The following is a 26,072-nucleotide window of genomic DNA, read 5'->3' as shown; positions in this document are numbered from 1 at the left end:
ACGTTACATATTGAATGCTTGGCAGGATAAGAAAATGGTCCAACTCATGTTTTTGTATTTAACTAAGCAAGTCCGTTAAAGAACAAATTATTTTCCAATATGATGGCCAATACACCGGTCAAACCCGGATGACGCGTCGCCCTGTGGGACTCCCAATCATGGCCGGTTGTGATCCAGCCTGGATTCGAACCAGGGCGTTTGTAGTGACGCCTCAAGCACTGAGATGCAGTGCCTTATAACCGCTACGCCACTCAGGAGCCCAAAAAGAAAACATCCCTGGTCATCCCTAACTGCCTCTGATCTGGAGAACTCACTGAACACATATGCTTCATTTGTAAATGTCTGAGTGTTGGACTGTGCCACTGGCTACCGGTAAATTTAAAACATAATAAATAATAATAGCAGTCTGGTTTACTTAAACATAAGGAACTTGTACACAGGTATCAAAAGTATTTCAAACCAAATATTTCAACTCCAGTAGTATCTTACTTGATTACTTTCACTTGAGTCGTTTTCAATTAAGTTATCTTCAGTTTTACTCAAGTATGACAGGTAATTAATCCAGCAGGGGGCGCTAAAGCCAAGCAGGGTGGGGGGCACCATAGAGCCAAGCGAGCCCAGGTGGGGAGGGCGCACTAAAGCCCAGCGGGGTGGGGGGCGCCATAGAGCCAAGCGAGCCCAGGTGGGGAGGGCGCGCTAAAGCGCAGCGGGGTGGGGGGGGGGGGCATAGAGCCAAGCGAGCCCAGCTGGGAAGGGCGCGCTAAAGCCCAGCGGGGTGGGGGCGCCATAGAGCCAAGCGAGCCCAGGTGGGGAGGGCGCGCTAAAGCCCAGCGGGGTGGGGGCGCCATAGAGCCAAGCGAGCCCAGGTGGGGAGGGCGCGCTAAAGCCCAGCGGGGTGGGTGGAAGCCATAGAGCCAAGCGAGCCCAGGTGGGGAGGGCGCGCTAAAGCCCAGCGGGGTGGGTGGAAGCCATAGAGCCAAGCGAGCCCAGGTGGGGAGGGCGCGCTAAAGCCCAGCGGGGTGGGGGCGCCATAGAGCCAAGCGCCGTTAACTCACCATATCCATCCTGGATTTACCTCCAAGTTTCTACAGGAACCAGAGAAAGACCAGACAACTGTACACTCAGATACATGCCATTTAGCAGATCCATTTATTCAAATCACCTCACTTTTTATTTAACCAGGTAGGCTAGTTGAGAACAAGTTTTCATTTGCAACCTAGTCAAGATAAAGCAAAGCAGTTCAACACATACAGAGTTACACATGGAGTAAACATACAATAGTAATCTATAATAATTGATGCTTACATTATTTTTTTCCTTCCTCCCCAGTACTGGTGACACCAGGGGTAACTGAACCCACAGCCCTGGTGTTGCCGTACTGAACCCACAGCCCTGGTGTTGCCGTACTGAACCCACAGCCCTGGTGTTGCCGTACTGAACCCACAGCCCTGGTGTTGCCGTACTGAACCCACAGCCCTGGTGTTGCCGTACTGAACCCACAGCCCTGGTGTTGCCGTACTGAACCCACAGCCCTGGTGTTGCCGTACTGAACCCACAGCCCTGGTGTTGCCGTACTGAACCCACAGCCCTGGTGTTGCCGTACTGAACCCACAGCCCTGGTGTTGCCGTACTGAACCCACAGCCCTGGTGTTGCCGTACTGAACCCACAGCCCTGGTGTTGCCGTACTGAACCCACAGCCCTGGTGTTGCCGTACTGAACCCACAGCCCTGGTGTTGCCGTACTGAACCCACAGCCCTGGTGTTGCCGTACTGAACCCACAGCCCTGGTGTTGCCGTACTGAACCCACAGCCCTGGTGTTGCCGTACTGAACCCACAGCCCTGGTGTTGCCGTACTGAACCCACAGCCCTGGTGTTGCCGTACTGAACCCACAGCCCTGGTGTTGCCGTACTGAACCCACAGCCCTGGTGTTGCCGTACTGAACCCACAGCCCTGGTGTTGCCGTACTGAACCCACAGCCCTGGTGTTGCCAAGTGCCATGGTCTACCAACAGTCACACACACAACCATGTAATATACCTGCTCTCTAGAACCCCACTGTAGAAGACCGTAGCAGTGAACACTAGTGTCACCACGATTCCAGGTTCAGTATCCCGATAGCAGATACCATGACAACATCTGCCAAAGTCACTCAATCCAGAGTTCAATATCATTCAAATTCAAATGTAATGTATGCATTAAATCAAGCAATTTGACTTTGGTAACTAAATAAAATACATAATATAATTTATTTTAAATTAAATCTCCTTGGATACATCTTGATTTACCCAGGTCTAGTCACAATACAGGGGAATAGATATTCGACAGGAGGGTGTGCATTGAGTTACTGAGCTTGTTTTTGGCTGATTTCATGAGACGACAGTTTCCCCTTCCATGTAGGACTTATTTTATTGTACTGATCAACATTTGCATTTAAGAAGCATTATATATTTTATGAAAGTGAGACCTATGACCTCATTCACACAGAGTCACAGCCTTCAGTAAAGATGATCTTGACTGGGAGACGTGAGGGACTTTAGTGACTATCAGCTTTGTAAAATCAGCAATATTTTGAATCATGGTTTGCATATTATAACAGATATTTACATTACATTTACATTTAAGTCATTTGGCAGACGCTCTTATCCAGAGCGACTTACAAATTGGTGAATTCACCTTATGACATCCAGTGGAACAGCCAATTACAGACAAGGTACGGTAGTGAATTGATGTTTCAGCTGTAAGCTAGCAAGGAAAGTGAGCCTACAAAGCTATCAATACCTTACTGCTTTGGAAAGTGTTCGACGAACATAAAAGTTTCAACATCTCTACACAGCTGTGTTGAATTATTCAAGTGTGTTAACTTCTGTGCAGGCTCCCAGAGGTTCCTCGGGACAGACTAGCGCTAACAATGAGGAAGTGGAGCAATGCCGGGACTCTCGCTATAAGGGGACATCGGCTGCGCTGATAAGACTTCAGACACATTTGATAGAAATACCGAAAGTAACAAATTCAAGTACCGAACACATTTTTCATGTTCTAGTATTTTTTTTCCTTAAACATACTGAAGTTTCAGTATACCGTGCAACACTAGTGAAAGCTCTAGTAACAACAAGGACGGAATCCGAACTATCCCAATTCACACCCGGCCGCGACCGACGTAGATCAGCAAGGACAACGTCCAAACCATTAATATTACACGCGGCCGTGAACGACGCTGAACATTCATCACACTAACGCCAAATATTTTTTTTAAAGACCATGTTTTATTGACCCACTGTTACATTGTTAGTTTGGTACATCACAGTTCAAATCTAAAACCCCATTTCATTTTCTTGGGCACTTTTGACCAGAAGTCATTATGAATAGGATGCCGTGTGTGGGAGAGAGATCATCATAACTCCAACAATACACCTTTGGCATTAAAAACACTTCTCAATAAAGGCTTCATATAAAATGTTTACAGCCTCATCACTTTGGTAGCGCATCTACAGGGCAATATTATTTGCATGATGATTATGGACAAGCATGTAGTTTACATTTTTTTTTTAAACAAAGGACTCCAGTCCTGCCCTTTGCAGTAGATTTTAACGGAAGGCTCGGTCCCTGCCTATATGACAAAGATGATAAGCTTGTCGCAGGTTGTTTAGAAAGCTATAATTGTCACAGTGACGTGGTTTGGGTGGTATACTGGGGTATTTGGATATAGCCACGGGAATTATTTTTCTCAAATACCGTTAAAACGACTTGAAATTAATAAATTTGAATATTAGATAACGTATAATAATTAGTATAATATTACTTTAACTAAATACCTGCAGTCAACTTGTACATTATGTTAGGAGATCGGTGGAACGAACGCCATCTGTCACAATTGTTCCATTATGAAGTTTACCGATAGTCCCCAGTCATGTGATGTTGAGGCGGGAGCGTTGAGTCTCGCTGTTGTGCAGAACGCGCCAGGTGATCTAATTACAGGATGGAATTCACAACTAAATCTCTGCCAGAGATGTAACTTATAACTATTAGTTATACGAGGTGTGGGTCTAAAAGACGACGTTCTATGATCGTACTTAAACATTGCTCAGGGATTCGATTTTGCAACATTTCGGTTACAAGTCCAACGGTCTAACCACCGAGGCAAAGGACTATTTGACCTACTCATTCAAGGGTTTCTTTATTTTTACTATTTTCTACATTAAAGAATAGTGAAAACAAAACTATGAAATAACACATATGGAATCAGTGTCCAAAAAAAAAAGTGTTAAACAAATCAATTATATATTTAGATTCTTCAAAGTAGCCACCCTTTGCCTTGATGACAGCTTTGCACGCTCCTGGCATTCTCTCAACCAGATTCACCTGGAATGCTTTTCCAACAGTCTTGAAGGAGTTCCCACATATGCTGAGAACTTGTTGGCTGCTCTTCCTTCACTCTGCTGTCCAACTCATCCCAAACCATCTCAAGTGGGTTGAGATCGGGGGATTGTGGAGGCCAGGTCATCTGATGCAGCACTCCATCACTCTCCTTCTTGGTCAAATAGCCCTGAAACAACCTGGAGGTGTGTTGGGTCATTGTCCCACTGAAAAACAAATGATAGTCCCACTAAACGATTTTCCGGTCGTGTTCTTTTGGCCCAAGCAAGTCTCTTCTTATTGGTGTCCTTTAGTTGAGGTTTCTTTGCAGCAAGTCGACCATGAAGGCCTGATTCACAGTCTCCTCTGAACAGTTGATGTTGAGATGTGTCTGTTACTTGAACTCTGTGAAGCATTCATTTGGGCTGCAATCTGAGGTGTAGTTAACTCTAATGAACTTATCCTCTGCAGCAGAGGTAACTCTGGGTCTTCCTTTCCTGTGGCGGTCCTCATGAGAGCCAGTTAACTCTAATGAACTTATCCTCTGCAGCAGAGGTAACTCTGGGTCTTCCTTTCCTGTGGTGGTCCTCATGAGAGACGGTTTTTGCGACTGTACTTGAAGAAACGTTCAAAGTTCTTGAAATGTTCCGTATTGGCTGACCTTCGTATCTTAAAGTAATGATGGACTGTCGTTTCTCTTTGCTTATTTGAGCTGTTCGTCATGATATGGACTTGGTCTTTTAGCCCAATTTGGCATCTTCTGTATACCACCCCTACCTTGTCACAACACAACTGATTGGCTCAAACGCATTAAGGAAAGACATTACACTAATTAACTTAAAGCACAGCTGTTAATAGAAACGCATTCCAGGTGACTACCCCATAAAACTGGTTGAGAGAATGCCAAGAGTGTAAAGCTGTCAAGGCAAAGGGTGGCTACTTTGAAGAACCACAAATATATTTTAAATTTGTTTAACACTTTGCTTACTACATGATTCCATGTGTTATTTCATTGTTTGTCTTAACTATTATTATACAATATAACAAATAGTAAAAAATAAAATAAAAACCCTTGAATGAGTAGGTGTCCAAACTTGACTGGTACTGTATATCAACATATCTAATGACTTTATTCTTGCTGCATAACGACTGTAAAATAATTAAGACAAACTGTAGAAAGTACACAAGCGAAAGCTGTAAATACGAGGTTATTTATCCTCCAAAAGGGTTATTATTATTTTTAAGTTTTAAAATAAAGTTAAACGTCTAAAATGTATTAAATGCTCTGGTTAGCTAATTTAGTAGTTAGTTAGCTACCTAGCTACGTGGTTAGCTAATTTAATAGCTAGTTAGCTACCTGGCTAAGTGGTTAGCTAATTTAGTAGTTAGCTAGCTACCTGGCTAAGTGGTTAGCTTCTTCCAGAAATCAAGCTTTGCATGATAACAGATAATCCCCTCCTAGATCAAGATCCTTGCAGTCTAATATATTTGCTTTGTGCGTGCAAGCAAAGTGAGAATCATTTTTTTGAATTACTTGTAGAACTTCAATAGTTGGGATGTCTGTCCAGCAAATAGATTAAGTCTGAGACAAAAACAATGTTTGCAATGCGTCCGTTAGCATTAAGTGAGCATTCTCTATGGGATTTTACATGTAGTTGTTAGCATTGCTAACCTTCGGATTACAGAGGCTCAGTGGAGTTTGAAAATGGCAGCCTTTGTGTTCAGTGCCAGTATTACTGAATATCTCAGGATGGATCAAGGTCGGTATGAAGACATGGCAATCTGGATACCATACAAGCCTAGTTTAAAATCTACTCCTTTGGAAATAGTTCATTTTCAGTTGCACAGAGCACTGAACTGGGATACAGGGGTGAAGGTGCAGTCGGGATGGGGCGGCTGGAGGGAGGGGGGGGGGCGGCTGGAGGGAGGGGAAGGGGCGGCTGGAGGGAGGGGAAGGGGCGGCTGGAGGGAGGGGGCGGCTGGAGGGAGGGGGCGGCTGGAGGGAGGGGGCGGCTGGAGGGAGGGGGCGGCTGGAGGGAGGGGAAGGGGTGGCTGGAGGGAGGGGAAGGGGTGGCTGGAGGGAGGGGAAGGGGTGGCTGGAGGGAGGGAGGGGGTGCAGACAAGACAGGAACAACGAGCCAGGGAGTGATGTCACAGCCTGAATCATCCTGAGGAACCTGCGGTCTTTCGGCTACAACCAGGAGAGAAGAGGGGAAGGAGAGAGAAGGAAAGGGGTGAAACTCAGGAACAGAGGAGATCAACAGAAAGGAACACAGGAAGTTGCACCCAAACAAAAATTCCTAAACGTTGAGAGAATGAAGTGACATGGTGAAAAGCAGAGCAAAGAGTTGATGTAAAAGTTTGGGGATTTACACGTCGAGGCTTTTAATGATTAGCATTGAGGTATTCATTCTGGTTCTCACAAGAGTTGAACACCAAACGTCAACCATTATCCAAACCCAGCCATGGCACAAAACCCACATCTACCTGTACCAGGGTTAGAGTCAGGATTAGTCAAACCCAGTCCCTGTACCAGGGTTAGGGGTAGAGTCAGGATTAGTCAAACCCAGTCCCTGTACCAGGGTTAGGGATAGAGTCAGGATTAGTCAAACCCAGTCCCTGTACCAGGGTTAGGGGTAGAGTCAGGATTAGTCAAACCCAGTCCCTGTACCAGGGTTAGGGGTAGAGTCAGGATTAGTCAAACCCAGTCCCTGTACCAGGGTTAGGGGTAGAGTCAGGATTAGTCAAACCCAGTTCCTGTACCAGGGTTAGGGGTAGAGTCAGGATTAGTCAAACCCAGTTCCTGTACCAGGGTTAGGGGTAGAGTCAGGATTAGTCAAACCCAGTCCCTGTACCAGGGTTAGGGATAGAGTCAGGATTAGTCAAACCCAGTCCCTGTACCAGGGTTAGGGGTAGAGTCAGGATTAGTCAAACCCAGTTCCTGTACCAGGGTTAGGGGTAGAGTCAGGATTAGTCAAACCCAGTTCCTGTACCAGTCCCTGTACCAGGGTTAGGGATAGAGTCAGGATTAGTCAAACCCAGTTCCTGTACCAGGGTTAGGGATAGAGTAAGGATTAGTCAAACCCAGTTCCTGTACCAGGGTTAGGGGTAGAGTCAGGATTAGTCAAACCCAGTTCCTGTAGCAGGGTTAGGGGTAGAGTCAGGATTAGTCAAACCCAGTTCCTGTACCAGGGTTAGGGATAGAGTCAGGATTAGTCAAACCCAGTTCCTGTACCAGGGTTAGGGGTAGAGTCAGGATTAGTCAAACCCAGTCCCTGTACCAGGGTTAGGGGTAGAGTCAGGATTAGTCAAACCCAGTTCCTGTACCAGGGTTAGGGGTAGAGTCAGGATTAGTCAAACCCAGTCCCTGTACCAGGGTTAGGGGTAGAGTCAGGATTAGTCAAACCTAGCCACATCCCACAGTAAGGGGACAGATCCAGACCTGAATCTGTACATCTTGTGGTACCAGGGTCTCCTCTGAGAGCCCAGCCTGATGGTCCTGACGTGCACCTCCTCCTCGGGAGTCCAATAGCGGGGCAGGAAGCGGTTGTAGCCAGGGTTAGAGGTCGTCTGGTGGAGGGCTAGTTCCAACCGCCGAGCGTACAGATCATCTTTGACAGGGTCAGGATCCTCCCCTCCTCCTCAGAGTCTTCCTCACACAGCTCCATCAGGAGGAGTTCTTCATCGATGGAGCGCTCCACCTCGGAGAAGAGGGTGGGGGTGATGGAAGACTGGGGGGGGTCGTGGAACGGGTTGGGAGGGAACGGAGACACTGCAGTACTGCTGCTGTTGAACCAGAGGACAGGCCGGGACAGAGGTCCGTGTTAACAGTGGACATTGCCAATACAAAACACAGTGAGTCCCTTACAGCGAGGCGTCGAGTAAAGCGTTAGGAGCACCGGTCACACAACGCTGTGGATCTGCTGCTAACCAGAGTGTTATAGTAGTCGTCAACACTCTGAGGTGGACCATACGCCAACTAAACTCTGTCACAAGCACCCGGGGCTTCGGGTAGAGTTAGGAGCAGCCACACCTTTCACAGTTCAACACTACATACCCATGTTGAGCCACACGCTACTTGTTTCAGTAGCTGTTAGCTTGATGACAGGACCGGCCTCATGCTAGTTGTTTCAGTAGCCGTTAGCGTGATGACAGGACCGGCCTCATGCTAGTTGTTTCAGTAGCCGTTAGCTTGATGACAGGACCGGCCTCATGCTAGTTGTTTCAGTAGCCGTTAGCGTGATGACAGGACCGGCCTCATGCTAGTTGTTTCAGTAGCCGTTAGCGTGATGACAGGACCAGGCCTCATGCTAGTTGTTTCAGTAGCTGCTAGCGTGATGACAGGACCAGGCCTCATGCTAGTTGTTTCAGTAGCTGTTAGCGTGATGACAGGACCGGCCTCATGCTAGTTGTTTCAGTAGCCGTTAGCGTGATGACAGGACCAGGCCTCATGCTAGTTGTTTCAGTAGCTGTTAGCTTGATGACAGGACCGGCCTCATGCTAGTTGTTTCAGTAGCCGTTAGCGTGATGACAGGACCAGGCCTCATGCTAGTTGTTTCAGTAGCTGTTAGCTTGATGACAGGACCGGCCTCATGCTAGTTGTTTCAGTAGCTGCTAGCGTGATGACAATCACAACCCTGATATAAAGCCATTAAACACGAACGCCTCTCTCTCTCCATCTGACCTGGGAGAGAACACTGCGGTGTGTCTGGGAGGGGAGTCAATCCTAAACAGGCGAGGGCTTCCTGTCCACAGCCTCAACGTGCCCTGCGGGCTCATGGGTACCGCAAAATTTGTGGGCATGGATGGTGAAGGGGAGCGGAACCGTCGACTGGCCAGGTCGTCCGCGACGACGTCAGGCTGGGGCCGGTCGGCGTCCGAGTCGCTGTCGCTATGGTAAGCAAATCAGAGTCAGGTCAACAACATGAGGTTCGGTTCGTAATGTGACAATGTTTTTTGTTTTTTTGTTTTTTAAAGTCGATTCCAACTTCCTGGAATGTAGAAAACACCACGACCGCCTGTATTACATCAGCACGTTGACACCTACACCACGACCGCCTGTATTACATCAGCACGTTGACACCTACACCACGACCGCCTGTATTACATCAGCACGTTGACACCTACACCACGACCGCCTGTATTACATCAGCACGTTGACACCTACACCACGACCGCCTGTATTACATCAGCACGTTGACACCTACACCACCACCACCTGTATTACATCAGCACGTTGACACCTACACCACCACCACCTGTACTACATCAGCACGTTGACACCTACACCACCACCACCTGTACTACATCAGCACGTTGACACCTACACCACCTGTATTACATCAGCACGTTGACACCTACACCACCACGTTGACACCTACACCACCTGTATTACATCAGCACGTTGACACCTACACCACCTGTATTACATCAGCACGTTGACACCTACACCACGGAGCTGAAAAGAAACCTCCACACCATGCAAATTCAACTAGCAGAAAACTAAAACGTGATACTCAAGTAAAGCAACCCAACAAACGAAGAGCAACAATTATTCTTTAAAACAGTCGGTAGGTATGACATCACAGTACCTGGTGAGGGGGCTCGGGAGGCAGCCCTTAATTCGCTTTTCCTCACACTTCTTCCTCTGGAAGGGTGCGTTGCCCCAGGTCCTCAGTCCCGATTCTCTGCCCTCCGCCGCCTTCATCCTAAATGAGTTCTCTGCCTCCAAGTCACTGCTGGAGTCTGGAGAGGGGGGAGAGAGAGGGGAGGGAGAGCAGCTCACAGACCAGTAGGAGTCCAACAAGAGAAAGGCAACCAACCTAGACAGCCAGAGAGAAGGTAACGAACCTAGTCTGTAGTAGTGCACTGCGTAGGGAATAGGTTTCTATAGTGCCCTACATAGGGAATAGGGCTCTAGTCTATAGTAGTGCCCTACATAGGGAATAGGGCTCTAGTCTATAGTAGTGCACTACGTAGGGAATAGGGCTCTAGTCTATAGTAGTGCACTGCGTAGGGAATAGGGTCTCTAGCGTCCTGCGCCCCACCTCTGGCCCGCTCCAGGCATGAGACATGCCCATTATCAGACCCGTGTGGAACCAGATGGAATGTCTCACTGAGAGGAGAGAGCTGGCAGGACAGGGGGCAGGGAAAGGTTGTGGCCGTAAGCACGTCCTTCTCTGGGAAGACAGGGGGCAGGACAGGGGGCAGGGAAAGGTTGTGGCCGTAAGCACGTCCTTCTCTGGGAAGACAGGGGGCAGGACAGGGGGCAGGGAAAGGTTGTGGCCGTAAGCACGTCCTTCTCTGGGAAGACAGGGGGCACGTCCTTCTCTGGGAAGACAGGGGGCAGGGAAAGGTTGTGGCCGTAAGCACGTCCTTCTCTGGGAAGACAGGGGGCAGGGAAAGGTTGTGGCCGTAAGCACGTCCTTCTCTGGGAAGACAGGGGGCAGGGAAAGGTTGTGGCCGTAAGCACGTCCTTCTCTGGGAAGACAGGGGGCAGGACAGGGGGCAGGGAAAGGTTGTGGCCGTAAAGCACGTCCTTCTCTGGGAAGACAGGGGGCAGGACAGGGGGCAGGGAAAGGTTGTGGCCGTAAAGCACGTCCTTCTCTGGGAAGACAGGGGGCAGGGAAAGGTTGTGGCCGTAAGCACGTCCTTCTCTGGGAAGAGCGACATTCCTGATAGTGACTACTAATATTGCGACCGGTAACTTTGGATTCTGTCGGTAGCGTATTTTCGTATATCGACCGCGAACTCCCCACATCCTGCGTTGACCGTATTCTGACTAAATAATACCAGCCGACGCTGTCGACTACAACAACATATTCCAGTCGTTACCTTCGCTTCCGGCCCTCAGGATGGAGTCAGAGATACAGCTGAGGGTACGGGACTCCGCCGAGTCAAAGCTCAGGGCCGAGTTAAGGCTCTCTACGGAGTCCTCTCTGCTGTAGCCGGGTGTCTGGGACCGGGTTAGAGGCAGCAGCTCATCATCCCTCTCTGGGTAGATCACATCACTGTCGTCCCTGTCTGTTACACTGCCTCTGGGGGTTTCTTCTAGAGCCTGGGACAGACAGGGGACACACAGGGGACGAAACATTTATTTAACTTTGAGTTGGAATTTGCACGTTTATGAAATGGTTCAGTTGTACAGGGCAAAGTACATGTATTAGCCCCAGGCAGGAGCAGTACCACAGAGAGATAAACCCACACCATAGAGCTAAGCGGTCCCTAGAAGGCCTTGAGGTTGAGGTGAGGGTTAAGGTGATGGAGCGGGTTACCTTGGACAGAGCGATGCCCAGGAGTCCCTCGAATGCTTTGAGGTTGAGCTGAGGGCCAGAGTAGAAGGGATCCGCCTGGGCCTTCCGACCCAGCCAGTAGATGGTGATTAGAACCTGGAGGAGAGATCACTGCTTTGGGCGGGAACTTCATCTTTCATCATTATGTAGAGGACAGGCCACTCCGTCACGACGTAGACTAGAACAGTCGCAGCAGGGCCGCTCCCCGTCACGACGTAGACTAGAGAACAGTCGCAGCAGGGCCGCTCCCCGTCATGACGTAGACTAGAGAACAGTCGCAGCAGGGCAGCTCCCCGTCACGACGTAGACTAGACCACAGTCGCAGCAGGGCCGCTCCCCGTCACGACGTAGACTAGAGAACAGTCGCAGCAGGGCCGCTCCCCGTCACGACGTAGACTAGAGAACAGTCGCAGCAGGGCCGCTCCCCGTCACGACGTAGACTAGAGAACAGTCGCAGCAGGGCCGCTCCCCGTCACGACGTAGAACAGTCGCAGCAGGGCCGCTCCCCGTCACGACGTAGACTAGAGAACAGTCGCAGCAGGGCAGCTCCCCGTCACGACGTAGACTAGAGAACAGTCGCAGCAGGGCCGCTCCCCGTCACGACGTAGACTAGAGAACAGTCGCAGCAGGGCCGCTCCCGTCACGACGTAGACTAGAGAACAGTCGCAGCAGGGCCGCTCCCCGTCACGACGTAGACTAGACCACAGTCGCAGCAGGGCCGCTCCCCGTCACGACGTAGACTAGACCACAGTCGCAGCAGGGCCGCTCCCCGTCACGACGTAGACTAGAGAACAGTCGCAGCAGGGCCGCTCCCCGTCACGACGTAGACTAGAGAACAGTCGCAGCAGGGCCGCTCCCCGTCACGACGTAGACTAGAGAACAGTCGCAGCAGGGCCGCTCCCCGTCACGACGTAGACTAGAGAACAGTCGCAGCAGGGCCGCTCCCCGTCACGACGTAGACTAGAGAACAGTCGCAGCAGGGCCGCTCCCGTCACGACGTAGACTAGAGAACAGTCGCAGCAGGGCCGCTCCCCGTCACGACGTAGACTAGAGAACAGTCGCAGCAGGGCCGCTCCCGTCACGACGTAGACTAGAGAACAGTCGCAGCAGGGCCGCTCCCCGTCACGACGTAGACTAGAGAACAGTCGCAGCAGGGCCGCTCCCGTCACGACGTAGACTAGAGAACAGTCGCAGCAGGGCCGCTCCCCGTCACGACGTAGACTAGAGAACAGTCGCAGCAGGGCCGCTCCCCGTCACGACGTAGACTAGAGAACAGTCGCAGCAGGGCCGCTCCCCGTCACGACGTAGACTAGAGAACAGTCGCAGCAGGGCCGCTCCCCGTCACGACGTAGACTAGAGAACAGTCGCAGCAGGGCCGCTCCCCGTCACGACGTAGACTAGAGAACAGTCGCAGCAGGGCCGCTCCCCGTCACGACGTAGACTAGAGAACAGTCGCAGCAGGGCCGCTCCCCGTCACGACGTAGACTAGAGAACAGTCGCAGCAGGGCCGCTCCCGTCACGACGTAGACTAGAGAACAGTCGCAGCAGGGCCGCTCCCCGTCACGACGTAGACTAGACAACAGTCGCAGCAGGGCCGCTCCCCGTCACGACGTAGACTAGAACAGTCGCAGCAGGGCCGCTCCCCGTCACGACGTAGACTAGAGAACAGCCGCAGTGAGAGATTCTGCGATGGGAATTATGACAGTTCCAAGTCACAGCTCAACACAAACAATCCAAGTAGAAATCCACTTACGTTTCTCAGCCTCCTTTTGCTCTCTGCACACCTGAGAAGAACATGAGATCTCAGTCCGAGCAAAGACACACTGACGTTTACCCATGGCTCCTCACTAACAAAACGTGATCTATGATGGACAGTCTAAAATATTATTCTGTTTAAACAGTCACTCTGATAGGACTCATGTGAAACACCATACTGTGGACTACTCATCCAGCCACGTGATTTAGCTGCCAAGTCAAAACAGACAACCCACTATCAACACCATACAATCAGTGATAACACAGAGCTGTATAACCCGATATACACAGCCACAGGCCAGTGTGCGCAGCGTGTCATTGGTGAGTCCAGTCCGTGTACCCTAACGTTCCAACCAATGAGACGCTGGCCAAGAAATACATTAAACACAGTCTATACATCAACAGGCGCCGTCTGACATCACTATAAGTCCAGCAGCTGGGCGATGAAAACCATATTAAATCCTCCACTTCCATTTGTTCTACAAATAATAATAATATATAGACCAAATAAGAGGCGTTTTACCTGAGTGTAGCGCGTGTGGACAGGTCTTGCAGGTCTCCAGGATGAAACAGCTGAGCCTCGTGTAGACCGAGTGTACCACACGCTCTCAGAAACACATTCACATTGTCCTGGAGGGGGGGAGGGGCCAGAGAGGGGAGGGGCCAGAGAGGGGAGGGGCCAGAGAGGGGAGGGGCCAGAGAGGGGAGGGGCCATACAGAACAATCAGAAGGCTTGGCCTAAGGATGATCATATGACTGGTGGGAGGAGCCTCTTAATAGCTTTCCAGGATCCTTTCCAAACAAGTGGAACCAAATGTGTTGACCCGCCCCCACCCAGCTCGACCGCCCCCACCCAGCTCGACCCGCCCCCACCCAGCTCGACCCGCCCCCACCCAGCTCGACCCGCCCCCACCCAGCTCGACCCGCCCCCACCCAGCTCGACCCGCCCCCACCCAGCTCGACCCGCCCCCACCCAGCTCGACCCGCCCCCACCCAGCTCGACCCGCCCCCACCCAGCTCGACCCGCCCCCACCCAGCTCGACCCGCCCCCACCCAGCTCGACCGCCCCCACCCAGCTCGACCGCCCCCACCCAGCTCAACCGCCCCCACCCAGCTCAACCGCCCCCACCCAGCTCAACCGCCCCCACCCAGCTCAACCGCCCCCACCCAGCTCAACCGCCCCCACCCAGCTCAACCGCCCCCACCCAGCTCAACCGCCCCCACCCAGCTCAACCGCCCCCACCCAGCTCAACCGCCCCCACCCAGCTCAACCGCCCCCACCCAGCTCAACCGCCCCCACCCAGCTCAACCGCCCCCCACCCAGCTCAACCGCCCCCACCCAGCTCAACCGCCCCCACCCCAGCTCAACCGCCCCCACCCAGCTCAACCGCCCCCACTCAGCTCAACCGCCCCCACTCAGCTCAACCGCCCCCACTCAGCTCAACCGCCCCCACTCAGCTCAACCGCCCCCACTCAGCTCAACCGCCCCCACTCAGCTCAACCGCCCCCACTCAGCTCAACCGCCCCCACTCAGCTCAACCGCCCCCACTCAGCTCAACCGCCCCCACTCAGCTCAACCGCCCCCCACTCAGCTCAACTGCCCCCCACTCAGCTCGTCACATCACTAGATCCTTAAACAGTTTCAGATCTGTCACACTCAGCAGGAACCACTGAGCAGGAAACCACAGAGAACGACTTCCTGAAAGGCCCGGGTCGTGGAACTACTGTCACCCTGGCAGACGAGAGATCCCTCTGCCTTCTCATATGAAGTGTGGAAGGGCTCCAAGCAGGGAACTCACCAGTCCAGCCATTGGAGTAGACAGGGTGTTCACTCTCTTAATGAGGCCTGGTTTCAACCGGTTGATGAGACTGAGGAAGGAGGGACAGAGGGAAGGACGAGTTAGACAGTGTGACCATCGACCACACCTGGTACTTAAACCACTAAGATGTTTATAGAACCACCGCCTATGGGATTCATTCATCACTGGCAGAGCAGGACTCCATTCTCCAGATATAGACACTACAGTTCCCATAATACTCACTGGCAGAGCAGGACTCCATTCTCCAGATATAGACACTACAGTTCCCATAATACTCACTGGCAGAGCAGGACTCCATTCTCCAGATATACAGACTACAGTTCCCATAATACTCACTGGCAGAGCAGGACTCCATTCTCCAGATATATACAGACTACAGTTCCCATAATACTCACTGGCAGAGCAGGACTCCATTCTCCAGATATATACAGACTCCAGTTCCCATAATACTCACTGGCAGAGCAGGACTCCATTCTCCAGATATATACAGACTCCAGTTCCCATAATACTCACTGGCAGAGCAGGACTCCATTCTCCAGATATATACAGACTACAGTTCCCATAATACTCACTGGCAGAGCAGGACTCCATTCTCCAGATATATACACTACAGTTCCCATAATACTCACTGGCAGAGCAGGACTCCATTCTCCAGATATAGACACTACAGTTCCCATAATACTCACTGGCAGAGCAGGACTCCATTCTCCAGATATAGACACTACAGTTCCCATAATACTCACTGGCAGAGCAGGACTCCATTCTACAGATATAGACACTACAGTTCCCATAATACTCACTGGCAGAGCAGGACTCCATTCTCCAGATATAGACACTACAGTTCCCATAATACTCACTGGCAGAGCAGGACTCCATTCTCCAGATATATACAGACTACAGTTCCCATAATACTCCCTGGCAGAGCAGGACTCCATTCTCCAGATATAGACACTACAGTTCCCATAATACTCACTGGCAGAGCAGGACTCCATTCTCCAGAGCAGAGCGGAAGTTGTTGCTCCCGAATGATTTATTTGTCACTTCCTATAAAACAGGAAGAGGAAAGAACACAATACCACTGTCACATCTTAGATAAACTAACAAGAAAACATGCAAGTGTCATTTTTTTTTTGTTTACTAAATGTCCTCTTGGATCACAGATTATGATCTATACTTACCTAGTGCATAATTATGTTGTTTTTTTAAATCAGATCTCATTGCTGTTACAGTCCAAAAAGTAATAAACAAATCAATGTTTCATATTTGTTTTAACATGGCTCCTTATGAAAAGGTCTGAGACGACAAGAAAATGAGAAAGCCCAGCGGGGGTAAAGAGAAAGCCCAGCGGGGGTAAAGAGAAAGCCCAGCGGGGGTAAAGAGAAAGCCCAGCGGGGGTAAAGCGAAAGCCCAGCGGGGGTAAAGAGAAAGCCCAGCGGGGGTAAAAAATGTAAAAAAATGGGTAAAGAGAAAAAAATGGGTAAAGAGTAAAGAGAAAGCCCAGCGGGGTAAAGGGGGGGTAAAGAGAAAGCCCAGCGGGGGTAATGAGAAAGCCCAGCGGGGGTAATGAGAAAGCCCAGCGGGGGTAATGAGAAAGCCCAGCGGGGGTAATGAGAAAGCCCAGCGGGGGTAAAGGGGTGTGTTGGAAAACCAAGCAGGGTAAAGGGGGTAATGAGAAAGCCAAGCAGGGTAAAGGGGGTAATGAGAAAGCCAAGCAGGGTAAAGGGGGTAATGAGAAAGCCAAGCAGGGTAAAGGGGGTAATGAGAAAGCCAAGCAGGGTAAAGGGGGTAATGAGAAAGCCAAGCAGGGTAAAGGGGGTAATGAGAAAGCCAAGCAGGGTAAAGGGGGTAATGAGAAAGCCAAGCAGGGTAAAGGGGGTAATGAGAAAGCCAAGCAGGGTAAAGGGGGTATTGAGAAAGCCAAGCAGGGTAAAGGGGGTAATGAGAAAGCCAAGCAGGGTAAAGGGGGTATTGAGAAAGCCAAGCAGGGTAAAGGGGGGTAATGAGAAAGCCAAGCAGGGTAAAGGGGGGTAATGAGAAAGCCAAGCAGGGTAAAGGGGGGTAATGAGAAAGCCAAGCAGGGTAAAGGGGGTGTTGGAAAACAAGAAGCCCAGTCTGAGAACACCTTCTCATCTGTTCCCCAGAAAACCTTCATTGTAAATTAGAATGTGTTCTCTATTTAACGAGCCGAGTCAGTTAAGGTAAAAAACTAAAACGCAAACAGTTACATCTACTCCTTTAGATGATGCATCGGTAATAAAAGTGTTTATTTAAAAACTGATGGGAGTTTACAGGAACTTTAAGTGTTATGGTAATGAGATGTTTGTACGTAATATCGTTTCATGTAGACTTCAACTATACTGAACAAGAACATAAAAACACAACATGTAATGTGTTGGTCCCACGTCTCACGAGATGAAATAAAACATCTCTCAAATTGTGTCCATCCCTGTTAGTGAGTATTTTAAACCTGTCAAGATAATCCGTCCACCTGACAGGTGTGGCACATCAAGATGATTAAACAGCATGATCATTACACAGGTGCACCTTGCGCTGGGGGCAATAAAAGGCCACAAAAATGCACAGTTTTGTCACAACACAATTCCCCATCTGAATGGCGCTGGGGCACTGTTGCCCCATCTGAATGGCGCTGGGGCACTGTTGCCCCATCTGAATGGCGCTGGGGCACTGTTGCCCCATCTGAATGGCGCTGGGTCACATCACGTGACAAGCTGGGGTCTGCTGGGCACTGTTCCCCCATCTGAATGGTGCTGGGCACATCATGTGACAAGCTGGGGTCTGCTGGACACCGTTGCCCATCCCCTTGGTGGGAGTCTGTTCGGTCATTCATTCACTGTTCCCCTCACACCCCTCCAGCTCTCCCTGTCCCCTACCCCTAGTGCCCCTCTCCTCTACCTCTGAGAGGGAACAGAACGCAGCCTGCCACCTCTTTGAAGCGCAACACTGCCACTGTCCGATGAGGAAAACTATGAGGGAATCATATGAGCCGTGGTAAAGTTTATATAAAATGTGATGATTCAAAATGCAAAAAACGGCACATCTCAAAAAAAGAACAAAGACGTGCATGACGTCATCCACTCCAACAGCACAGATAACCCTCAAGGTTCTATTTGCAAAACGGTGAAGTAAACCCGTGTTCTTTTATACGTGTATTGATCCGCGCGCTATAAAGCGTATATGACTCTTAAACCTGAACACGTTCACAGTTCACACTCAGTTCCACAGTGGCTTCCACTGTCAACACCGTCACCAATTATTTGCATTACAGGATTATAGCACGTTTTTACGTGTCATTAGGTGATGTTATGATCATCATAAACCAGTAGATTTAATGAGTGAGCCTCTGTCTGTAAAATGTATCACGTGGAACAATTCCCCAAATGTAATTAGATAATGAATAAGACAGGTCTAAGTTTGGACGAGCGGGAACAATGAACTTTCCTCTTAAAAAGTGTGAGACACCTTTGACGTAGAGCTCTGTAGGCTGCTGTAGTCTTATCCAGGTAAATGTTTTTGATATATTTAGTTCGTCACATCAACCCAATCACGGATCAAACGAGATGTTTTCGACGTGGTTATAAATGAATTATCTCCAACCTACCTCCATCCACCGTTGAGCCTCAGGGAAGGCGTCTTCACAGGTCACACTGGTCTGTTCTCGCCACTCCATCTCACCACACAGGCCTCAAACAGACAAGGGACTTGTATTCTAGTTGAAAGAGAACAAGACAAGGTCCTTATTGATATCGTTATGCCTCCGCTAAATACAAAACAAACAGCTTCAATCAAAGCATTTCCCCTGTCGACTAAGACACAATTATCCAGCGATGACGGTATTGTAAAAAAAAAAAATGTGTTACCTGCGTCAAACTTCAGCTGCGATACTTGAAAGTCTAAACTCTGCTCACCGGAGAACGATTCCCGTTAATTGACTTCCGCGCGCCTCGCAAGGGGTCACTTGACACCAAACATTATTGACACGTGCAATAAACTAAAGTGGGCGTTTCCTGATGTTTGAAACGTCATCCTGTTCTGCAGCTGACGGTGTTTCTCTTTACTGAACACCAGGGGGCGTCACGGAGTCATAACGCGGCCTTAGCTGCTCACGTCGCTGTCTTCAGTGAAGAAGAAGGAGTTCCACTAAATAACACAGCCACAAAATCAGATTCCACAGCCACAAAGTCAAAATATGGCTACAAAAATGTGCTTTTTGGGTCTTCATCTGAGATTTGGGTTATGTATAAGGTAAGCAGGTTGGTTAAGGTTAATTTAAAGAAGAGAAATTGTCAGCGAGACAGACAGACAGACAGACAGACAGACAGACAGACAGACAGACAGACAGACAGACAGACAGAAAGACAGAAAGAGAGACAGAGAGAGAGAGAGAGAGAGAGAGAGAGAGAGAGTCAGAGAGACAGACAGAGAGAGAGAGAAAGAGAGTGAGGGAGAGAAATGAAGAGGGAGACAGAGAGAGAGGGACAGAGAGAGGGGGGGGGAGAGAGAGAGAGAGAAAGGCAGACAGAGAGATAAAGAGAGAGAGGAAGAGGGAGACAGAGAGAGAGAGAGAGAGTCAGAAAGGCAGACAGAGAGAGAAAGAGAGAGAGGAAGAGGGAGACAGAGAGAGGAAGAGGGAGACAGAGAGAGAGAGAGAGAGTCAGAAAGGCAGACAGAGAGAGAGACAGGGAGACAGAGAGAGGAAGAGGGAGACAGAGAGAGAGACAGAGAGAGAGACAGGCAGACAGAGAGAGAAAGAGAGAGAGGAAGAGGGAGACAGAGAGAGAAAGAGAGAGAGGAAGAGGGAGACAGAGAGAGGGGGGGGTGAAATAACCGTAAACTGTTTCATCACTCCACTCTACGCTGCAGCTTCAGTCTCAATCCAGGTCTGGAAGCTATTTCTTCATTATGCTCTCTCTGTTTGGCTTCATGAGGAATGTATTCAGCATCAACAACAGCATTCAGGGTTACAGCAGGATGGACATGGTTATTGGTCGTACACAGTTTAGCAGGTGTTATAACGGTGCAGCTGAATGTTTATGTTACTAACTACCAGAAACATGTTCTGTTACTAACTCCTAGAAACATGTTGATGTTACTAACTCCTAGAAACATGTTCTGTTACTAACTCCTAGAAACATGTTGATGTTACTAACTCCTAGAAACATGTTCTGTTACTAACTACTAGAAACATGTTATGTTACTAACTACTAGAAACATGTTATGTTACTAACTCCTAGAAACATGTTCTGTTACTAACTCCTAGAAACATGTTGATGCTACTAACTCCTAGAAACATGTTGATGTTACTAACTCCTAGAAACATGTTGATGTTACTAACTCCTAGAAACATGTTGATGTTACTAACTCCTAGAAACATGTTGATGTTACTAACTCCTAGAAACATGTTGATGTTACTAACTCCTAGAAAAATGTTATGTTACTAACACCTAGAAACATGTTATGTTACTAACACCTAGAAACATGTTATGTTACTAACTCCTAGAAACATGTTGATGTTACTAACTCCTAGAAACATGTTGATGTTACTAACTCCTAGAAACATGCTGATGTTACTAACTCCTAGAAACATGTTGATGTTACTAACTCCTAGAAACATGTTGATGTTACTAACTCCTAGAAACATGTTATGTTACTAACACCTAGAAACATGTTGATGTTACTAACTCCTAGAAACATGTTGATGTTACTAACTCCTAGAAACATGTTGATGTTACTAACTCCTAGAAACATGTTGATGTTACTAACTCCTAGAAACATGTTATGTTACTAACACCTAGAAACATGTTGATGTTACTAACTCCTAGAAACATGTTGATGTTACTAACTCCTAGAAACATGTTATGTTACTAACACCTAGAAACATGTTGATGTTACTAACTCCTAGAAAAATGTTATGTTACTAACACCTAGAAACATGTTGATGTTACTAACTCCTAGAAAAATGTTATGTTACTAACACCTAGAAACATGTTATGTTACTAACACCTAGAAACATGTTATGTTACTAACTCCTAGAAACATGTTATGTTACTAACTCCTAGAAACATGTTGATGTTACTAACTCCTAGAAACATGTTGATGTTACTAACTCCTAGAAACATGTTATGTTACTAACTCCTAGAAACATGTTATGTTACTAACTCCTAGAAACATGTTGTTACTAACTCCTAGAAACATATGGGTGGCCCACTAGGGCCACCCATATGTAAAAGTAGTGGCCCCAGCCGACTTGTAAGTCGCTTTGGACAAAAGCGTCTGCTAAATGGGATATATATATATATATATAAACATGTTATGTTACTAACTCCTAACAGGGCAGCCTCCTAACAGGGCAGCCTCCTAACAGGGCAGCCTCCTAACAGGGCAGCCTCCTAACAGAGCAGCCTCCTAACAGGGCAGCCTCCTAACAGGGCAGCCTCCTAACAGAGCAGCCTCCTAACAGGGCAGCCTCCTAACAGAGCAGCCTCCTAACAGGGCAGCCTCCTAACAGAGCAGCCTCCCAACAGAGCAGCCTACAGGGCAGCCTCCTAACAGGGCAGCCTCCTAACAGAGCAGCCTCCCAACAGGGCAGCCTCCTAACAGAGCAGCCTCCTAACAGGGCAGCCTCCTAACAGGGCAGCCTCCTAACAGGGCAGCCTCCTAACAGGGCAGCCTCCTAACAGGGCAGCCTCCTAACAGAGCAGCCTCCTAACAGAGCAGCCTCCTAACAGAGCAGCCTCCCAACAGAGCAGCCTCCTAACAGGGCAGCCTCCTAACAGGGCAGCCTCCTAACAGAGCAGCCTCCTAACAGGGCAGCCTCCCAACAGGGCAGCCTCCTAACAGAGCAGCCTCCTAACAGAGCAGCCTCCTAACAGAGCAGCCTCCTAACAGGGCAGCCTCCTAACAGAGCAGCCTCCTAACAGGGCAGCCTCCTAACAGAGCAGCCTCCCAACAGAGCAGCCTACAGGGCAGCCTCCTAACAGAGCAGCCTCCTAACAGGGCAGCCTCCTAACAGAGCAGCCTCCTAACAGGGCAGCCTCCTAACAGAGCAGCCTCCTAACAGGGCAGCCTCCTAACAGGGCAGCCTCCCAACAGGGCAGCCTCCTAACAGAGCAGCCTCCCAACAGGGCAGCCTCCTAACAGAGCAGCCTCCCAACAGGGCAGCCTCCCAACAGGGCAGCCTCCTAACAGAGCAGCCTCCTAACAGAGCAGCCTCCTAACAGAGCAGCCTCCTAACAGAGCAGCCTTAATCCACAGTTTGAAAAACAGTATAAAGGAAAGGGTCCGGTGTTTAACGTCTCAGGCAATGTGCCCCCGGTGATGTGTTGGTCTGACCGCACCACCCTCTAGAGAGACCAGCCGTACCAAGCGGTGCAGTTGCCGTACCAGGCGGTGCAGGTGCCGTACCAGGTGGTGCAGTTGCCGTACCAGGCGGTGCAGTTGCCATACCAGGCAGTGCAGTTGCCATACCAGGCGGTGCAGTTGCCGTACCAGGCGGTACAGTTGCCATACCAGGCGGTGCAGTTGCCATACCAGGCGGTGCAGTTGCCATACCAGGCGGTGCAGTTGCCGTACCAGGCGGTGCAGTTTTCCGTACCAGGCAGTGCAGTTGCCATACCAGGCGGTGCAGTTGCCGTACCAGGCGGTGCAGTTGCCGTACCAGGCGGTGCAGTTGCCGTACCAGGCGGTGCAGTTGCCGTACCAGGCGGTGCAGTTGCCGTACCAGGCGGTGCAGTTGCCGTACCAGGCGGTGCAGTTGCCGTACCAGGCGGTGCAGTTGCCATACCAGGCGGTGCAGTTGCCGTACCAGGCAGTGCAGTTGCCGTACCAGGCAGTGCAGTTGCCGTACCAGGCGGTGCAGTTGCCATACCAGGCGGTGCAGTTGCCATACCAGGCGGTGCAGTTGCCGTACCAGGCAGTGCAGTTGCCGTACCAGGCGGTGCAGTTGCCATACCAGGCGGTGCAGTTGCCATACCAGGCGGTGCAGTTGCCGTACCAGGCGGTGCAGTTGCCGTACCAGGCAGTGCAGTTGCCGTACCAGGCGGTGCAGTTGCCATACCAGGCGGTGCAGTTGCCGTACCAGGCGGTGACACAGCCTGACAGGATGTGGAGACCATGGAGAAGAACAGTCCCGAAAATAAAGAAAATAAAAAGATGAAAGGAAATCTTATAGCAAGAGCTTCCTTTATGTAATCTATAAACAGCTTCCTTTATGTGATTTATAAACAGCTTCCTTTATGTGATCTATAAAGAGCTTCCTTTATGTGATCTATAAACAGCTTCCTTTATGTGATCTATAAAGAGCTTCCTTTATGTGATCTATAAACAGCTTCCTTTATGTGATCTATAAAGAGCTTCCTTTATGTGATCTATAAACAGCTTCCTTTATGTGATCTATAAACAGCTTCCTTTATGTGATCAGTATAACACTAAACAGAGGAGATGGAACAAGGAGTATTTATTTAACCTTTATTTAACCAGACAAGTCAGTTAAGAACAAATTCTTATTTTCAATGACGGTCTAGGAACAGTGGGTTAACTGGTCTAGGAACAGTGGGTTAACTGGTCTAGGAACAGTGGATTAACTGGTCTAGGAACAGTGGGTTAACTGGTCTAGGAACAGTGGGTTGACTGGTCTAGTGGGTTAACTGGTCTAGGAACAGTGGGTTAACTGGTCTAGGAACAGTGGGTTGACTGGTCTAGTGGGTTAACTGGTCTAGGAACAGTGGGTTGACTGGTCTAGTGGGTTAACTGGTCTAGGAACAGTGGGTTGACTGGTCTAGTGGGTTAACTGGTCTAGGAACAGTGGGTTAACTGGTCTAGGAACAGTGGGTTGACTGGTCTAGTGGGTTAACTGGTCTAGGAACAGTGGGTTAACTGGTCTAGGAACAGTGGGTTAACTGGTCTAGGAACAGTGGGTTAACTGGTCTAGGAACAGTGGGTTAACTGGTCTAGGAACAGTGGGTTTAACTGGTCTAGGAACAGTGGGTTAACTGGTCTAGGAACAGTGGGTTTAACTGGTCTAGGAACAGTGGATTAACTGCCTTGTTCAGGATCAGAACGACAGATTTGTACCTTGTCAGCTCGGGGATTACGATCTTGCAACCTTTCGGCTGCCAGTCCAACGCTCTAACCACTGGGCTACCCTGCTACCCTGAGTGGAACAAGGAGAGATGGTGTCTGTAGAGGGCTGGGGTTAAGGACAACCCAGATGTCCTGCCTCCTCTACACTCTAACCACTAGGCCACCCTGCTACCCTGAGTGGAACAAGGAGAGATGGTGTCTGTAGAGGGCTGGGGTGAAGAACAACCCAGATGTCCTGCCTCCTCTACACTCTAACCACTAGGCCACCCTGCTACCCTGAGTGGAACAAGGAGAGATGGTATCTGTAGAGGGCTGGGGTTAAGGACAACCCAGATGTCCTGCCTCCTCTACACTCTAACCACTGGGCCACCCTGCTACCCTGACTGGAACAAGGAGAGATGGTGTCTGTAGAGGGCTGGGGTTAAGGACAACCCAGATGTCCTGCCTCCTCTACACTCTAACCACTAGGCCACCCTGCTACCCTGAGTGGAACAAGGAGAGATGGTGTCTGTAGAGGGCTGGGGGTTAATAACAACCCAGATGTCCTGCCTCCTCTACACTCTAACCACTAGGCCACCCTGCTACCCTGAGTGGAACAAGGAGAGATGGTATCTGTAGAGGGCTGGGGTTAAGGACAACCCAGATGTCCTGCCTCCTCTACACTCTAACCACTAGGCCACCCTGCTACCCTGAGTGGAACAAGGAGAGATGGTATCTGTAGAGGGCTGGGGTTAAGGACAACCCAGATGTCCTGCCTCCTCTACACTCTAACCACTAGGCCACCCTGCTACCCTGAGTGGAACAAGGAGAGATGGTGTCTGTAGAGGGCTGGGGTGAAGAACAACCCAGATGTCCTACCTCCTCTACACTCTAACCACTAGGCCACCCTGCTACCCTGAGTGGAACAAGGAGAGATGGTGTCTGTAGAGGGCTGGGGTTAAGAACAACCCAGATGTCCTGCCTCCTCTACACTCTAACCACTAGGCCACCCTGCTACCCTGACTGGAACAAGGAGAGATGGTGTCTGTAGAGGGCTGGGGTTAAGGACAACCCAGATGTCCTGCCTCCTCTACACTCTAACCACTAGGCCACCCTGCTACCCTGAGTGGAACAAGGAGAGATGGTGTCTGTAGAGGGCTGGGGTGAAGAACAACCCACATGCCTACTGTCAGTATGTCAATGGATCAATAACATCAGCCCTTTTAACAGCAACATGTCACAGGGTTATTTTCAGTAAAACGGGCTTCGACCCCCAGAGAGCAAAACAGGAGGCCAAGCACAGTGTCACATAATTAACTCCTTATCAAGAGGAAATCTCAAGAGGAAACAGACAGAGAGGATCTGTCTACTCTGTCAGTCAGGGGTGTGTAGACAGACGGAGCAAGGTGTGACAAACATGCAGACAAGCAGAGACAGACAGACAAATCAAATCAAATTGTATTGGTCACATGCATTGAATACAACAGGTGGAGTAGGACCTTACAGTGAAACTTTACAAGCCCTGAACCAACAGTGCAGTTTCAAGGAAAATACCTAAATACCAACAACGCGAAAAAACAGACAGGCAGACAGACACAGACAGACAGACAGACAGACAGACAGACAGACAGGCAGGCAGACAGGACGACAGATAGACAGGCAGACAGGCAGACAGGCAGACAGACAGACAGGCAGGCAGGCAGACAGACAGACAGACAGACAGACAGACAGACAGACAGACAGACAGACAGACAGACAGACAGATAGGCAGAC

At 49.7% G+C, this 26,072-nt stretch overlaps 2 protein-coding genes across 3 annotated transcripts in view; one reads left to right on the top strand and one right to left on the bottom strand.

The window, feature by feature from the left end:
• LOC135538165 (LIM domain only protein 7-like) overlaps positions 1–20,051 on the bottom strand; it is a 45,428-nt gene extending 25,377 nt beyond the window's left edge. For both annotated transcript variants that reach the window (XM_064964135.1, XM_064964136.1), the window contains exons 1-10: positions 19,100–20,051; positions 18,841–18,948; positions 16,195–16,265; positions 15,201–15,270; positions 13,925–14,031; positions 13,400–13,430; positions 11,629–11,742; positions 11,189–11,411; positions 9,946–10,099; positions 1,056–1,085 (exon numbers count right to left, since the gene is read on the bottom strand). In XM_064964135.1, coding sequence (XP_064820207.1) covers positions 1,056–1,085; positions 9,946–10,099; positions 11,189–11,411; positions 11,629–11,742; positions 13,400–13,430; positions 13,925–14,031; positions 15,201–15,270; positions 16,195–16,265; positions 18,841–18,909 — 869 coding nt within the window. In that variant the 5' untranslated portion in view covers positions 18,910–18,948; positions 19,100–20,051. The remainder of the gene's footprint in view (positions 1–1,055; positions 1,086–9,945; positions 10,100–11,188; positions 11,412–11,628; positions 11,743–13,399; positions 13,431–13,924; positions 14,032–15,200; positions 15,271–16,194; positions 16,266–18,840; positions 18,949–19,099) is intronic.
• LOC135538164 (Krueppel-like factor 12) overlaps positions 19,852–26,072 on the top strand; it is a 15,169-nt gene continuing 8,948 nt past the window's right edge. Inside the window, exon 1 of the mRNA XM_064964134.1 lies at positions 19,852–20,119. The gene's annotated coding sequence lies outside the window, so the exon portion shown is untranslated. The remainder of the gene's footprint in view (positions 20,120–26,072) is intronic.

The sequence above is a fragment of the Oncorhynchus masou genome, unplaced genomic scaffold, assembly GCF_036934945.1.
Source record: "Oncorhynchus masou masou isolate Uvic2021 unplaced genomic scaffold, UVic_Omas_1.1 unplaced_scaffold_922, whole genome shotgun sequence".
Taxonomy (NCBI): Eukaryota; Metazoa; Chordata; class Actinopteri; order Salmoniformes; family Salmonidae; genus Oncorhynchus; species Oncorhynchus masou.
This window is presented reverse-complemented; position numbering and strand designations above follow the sequence as displayed.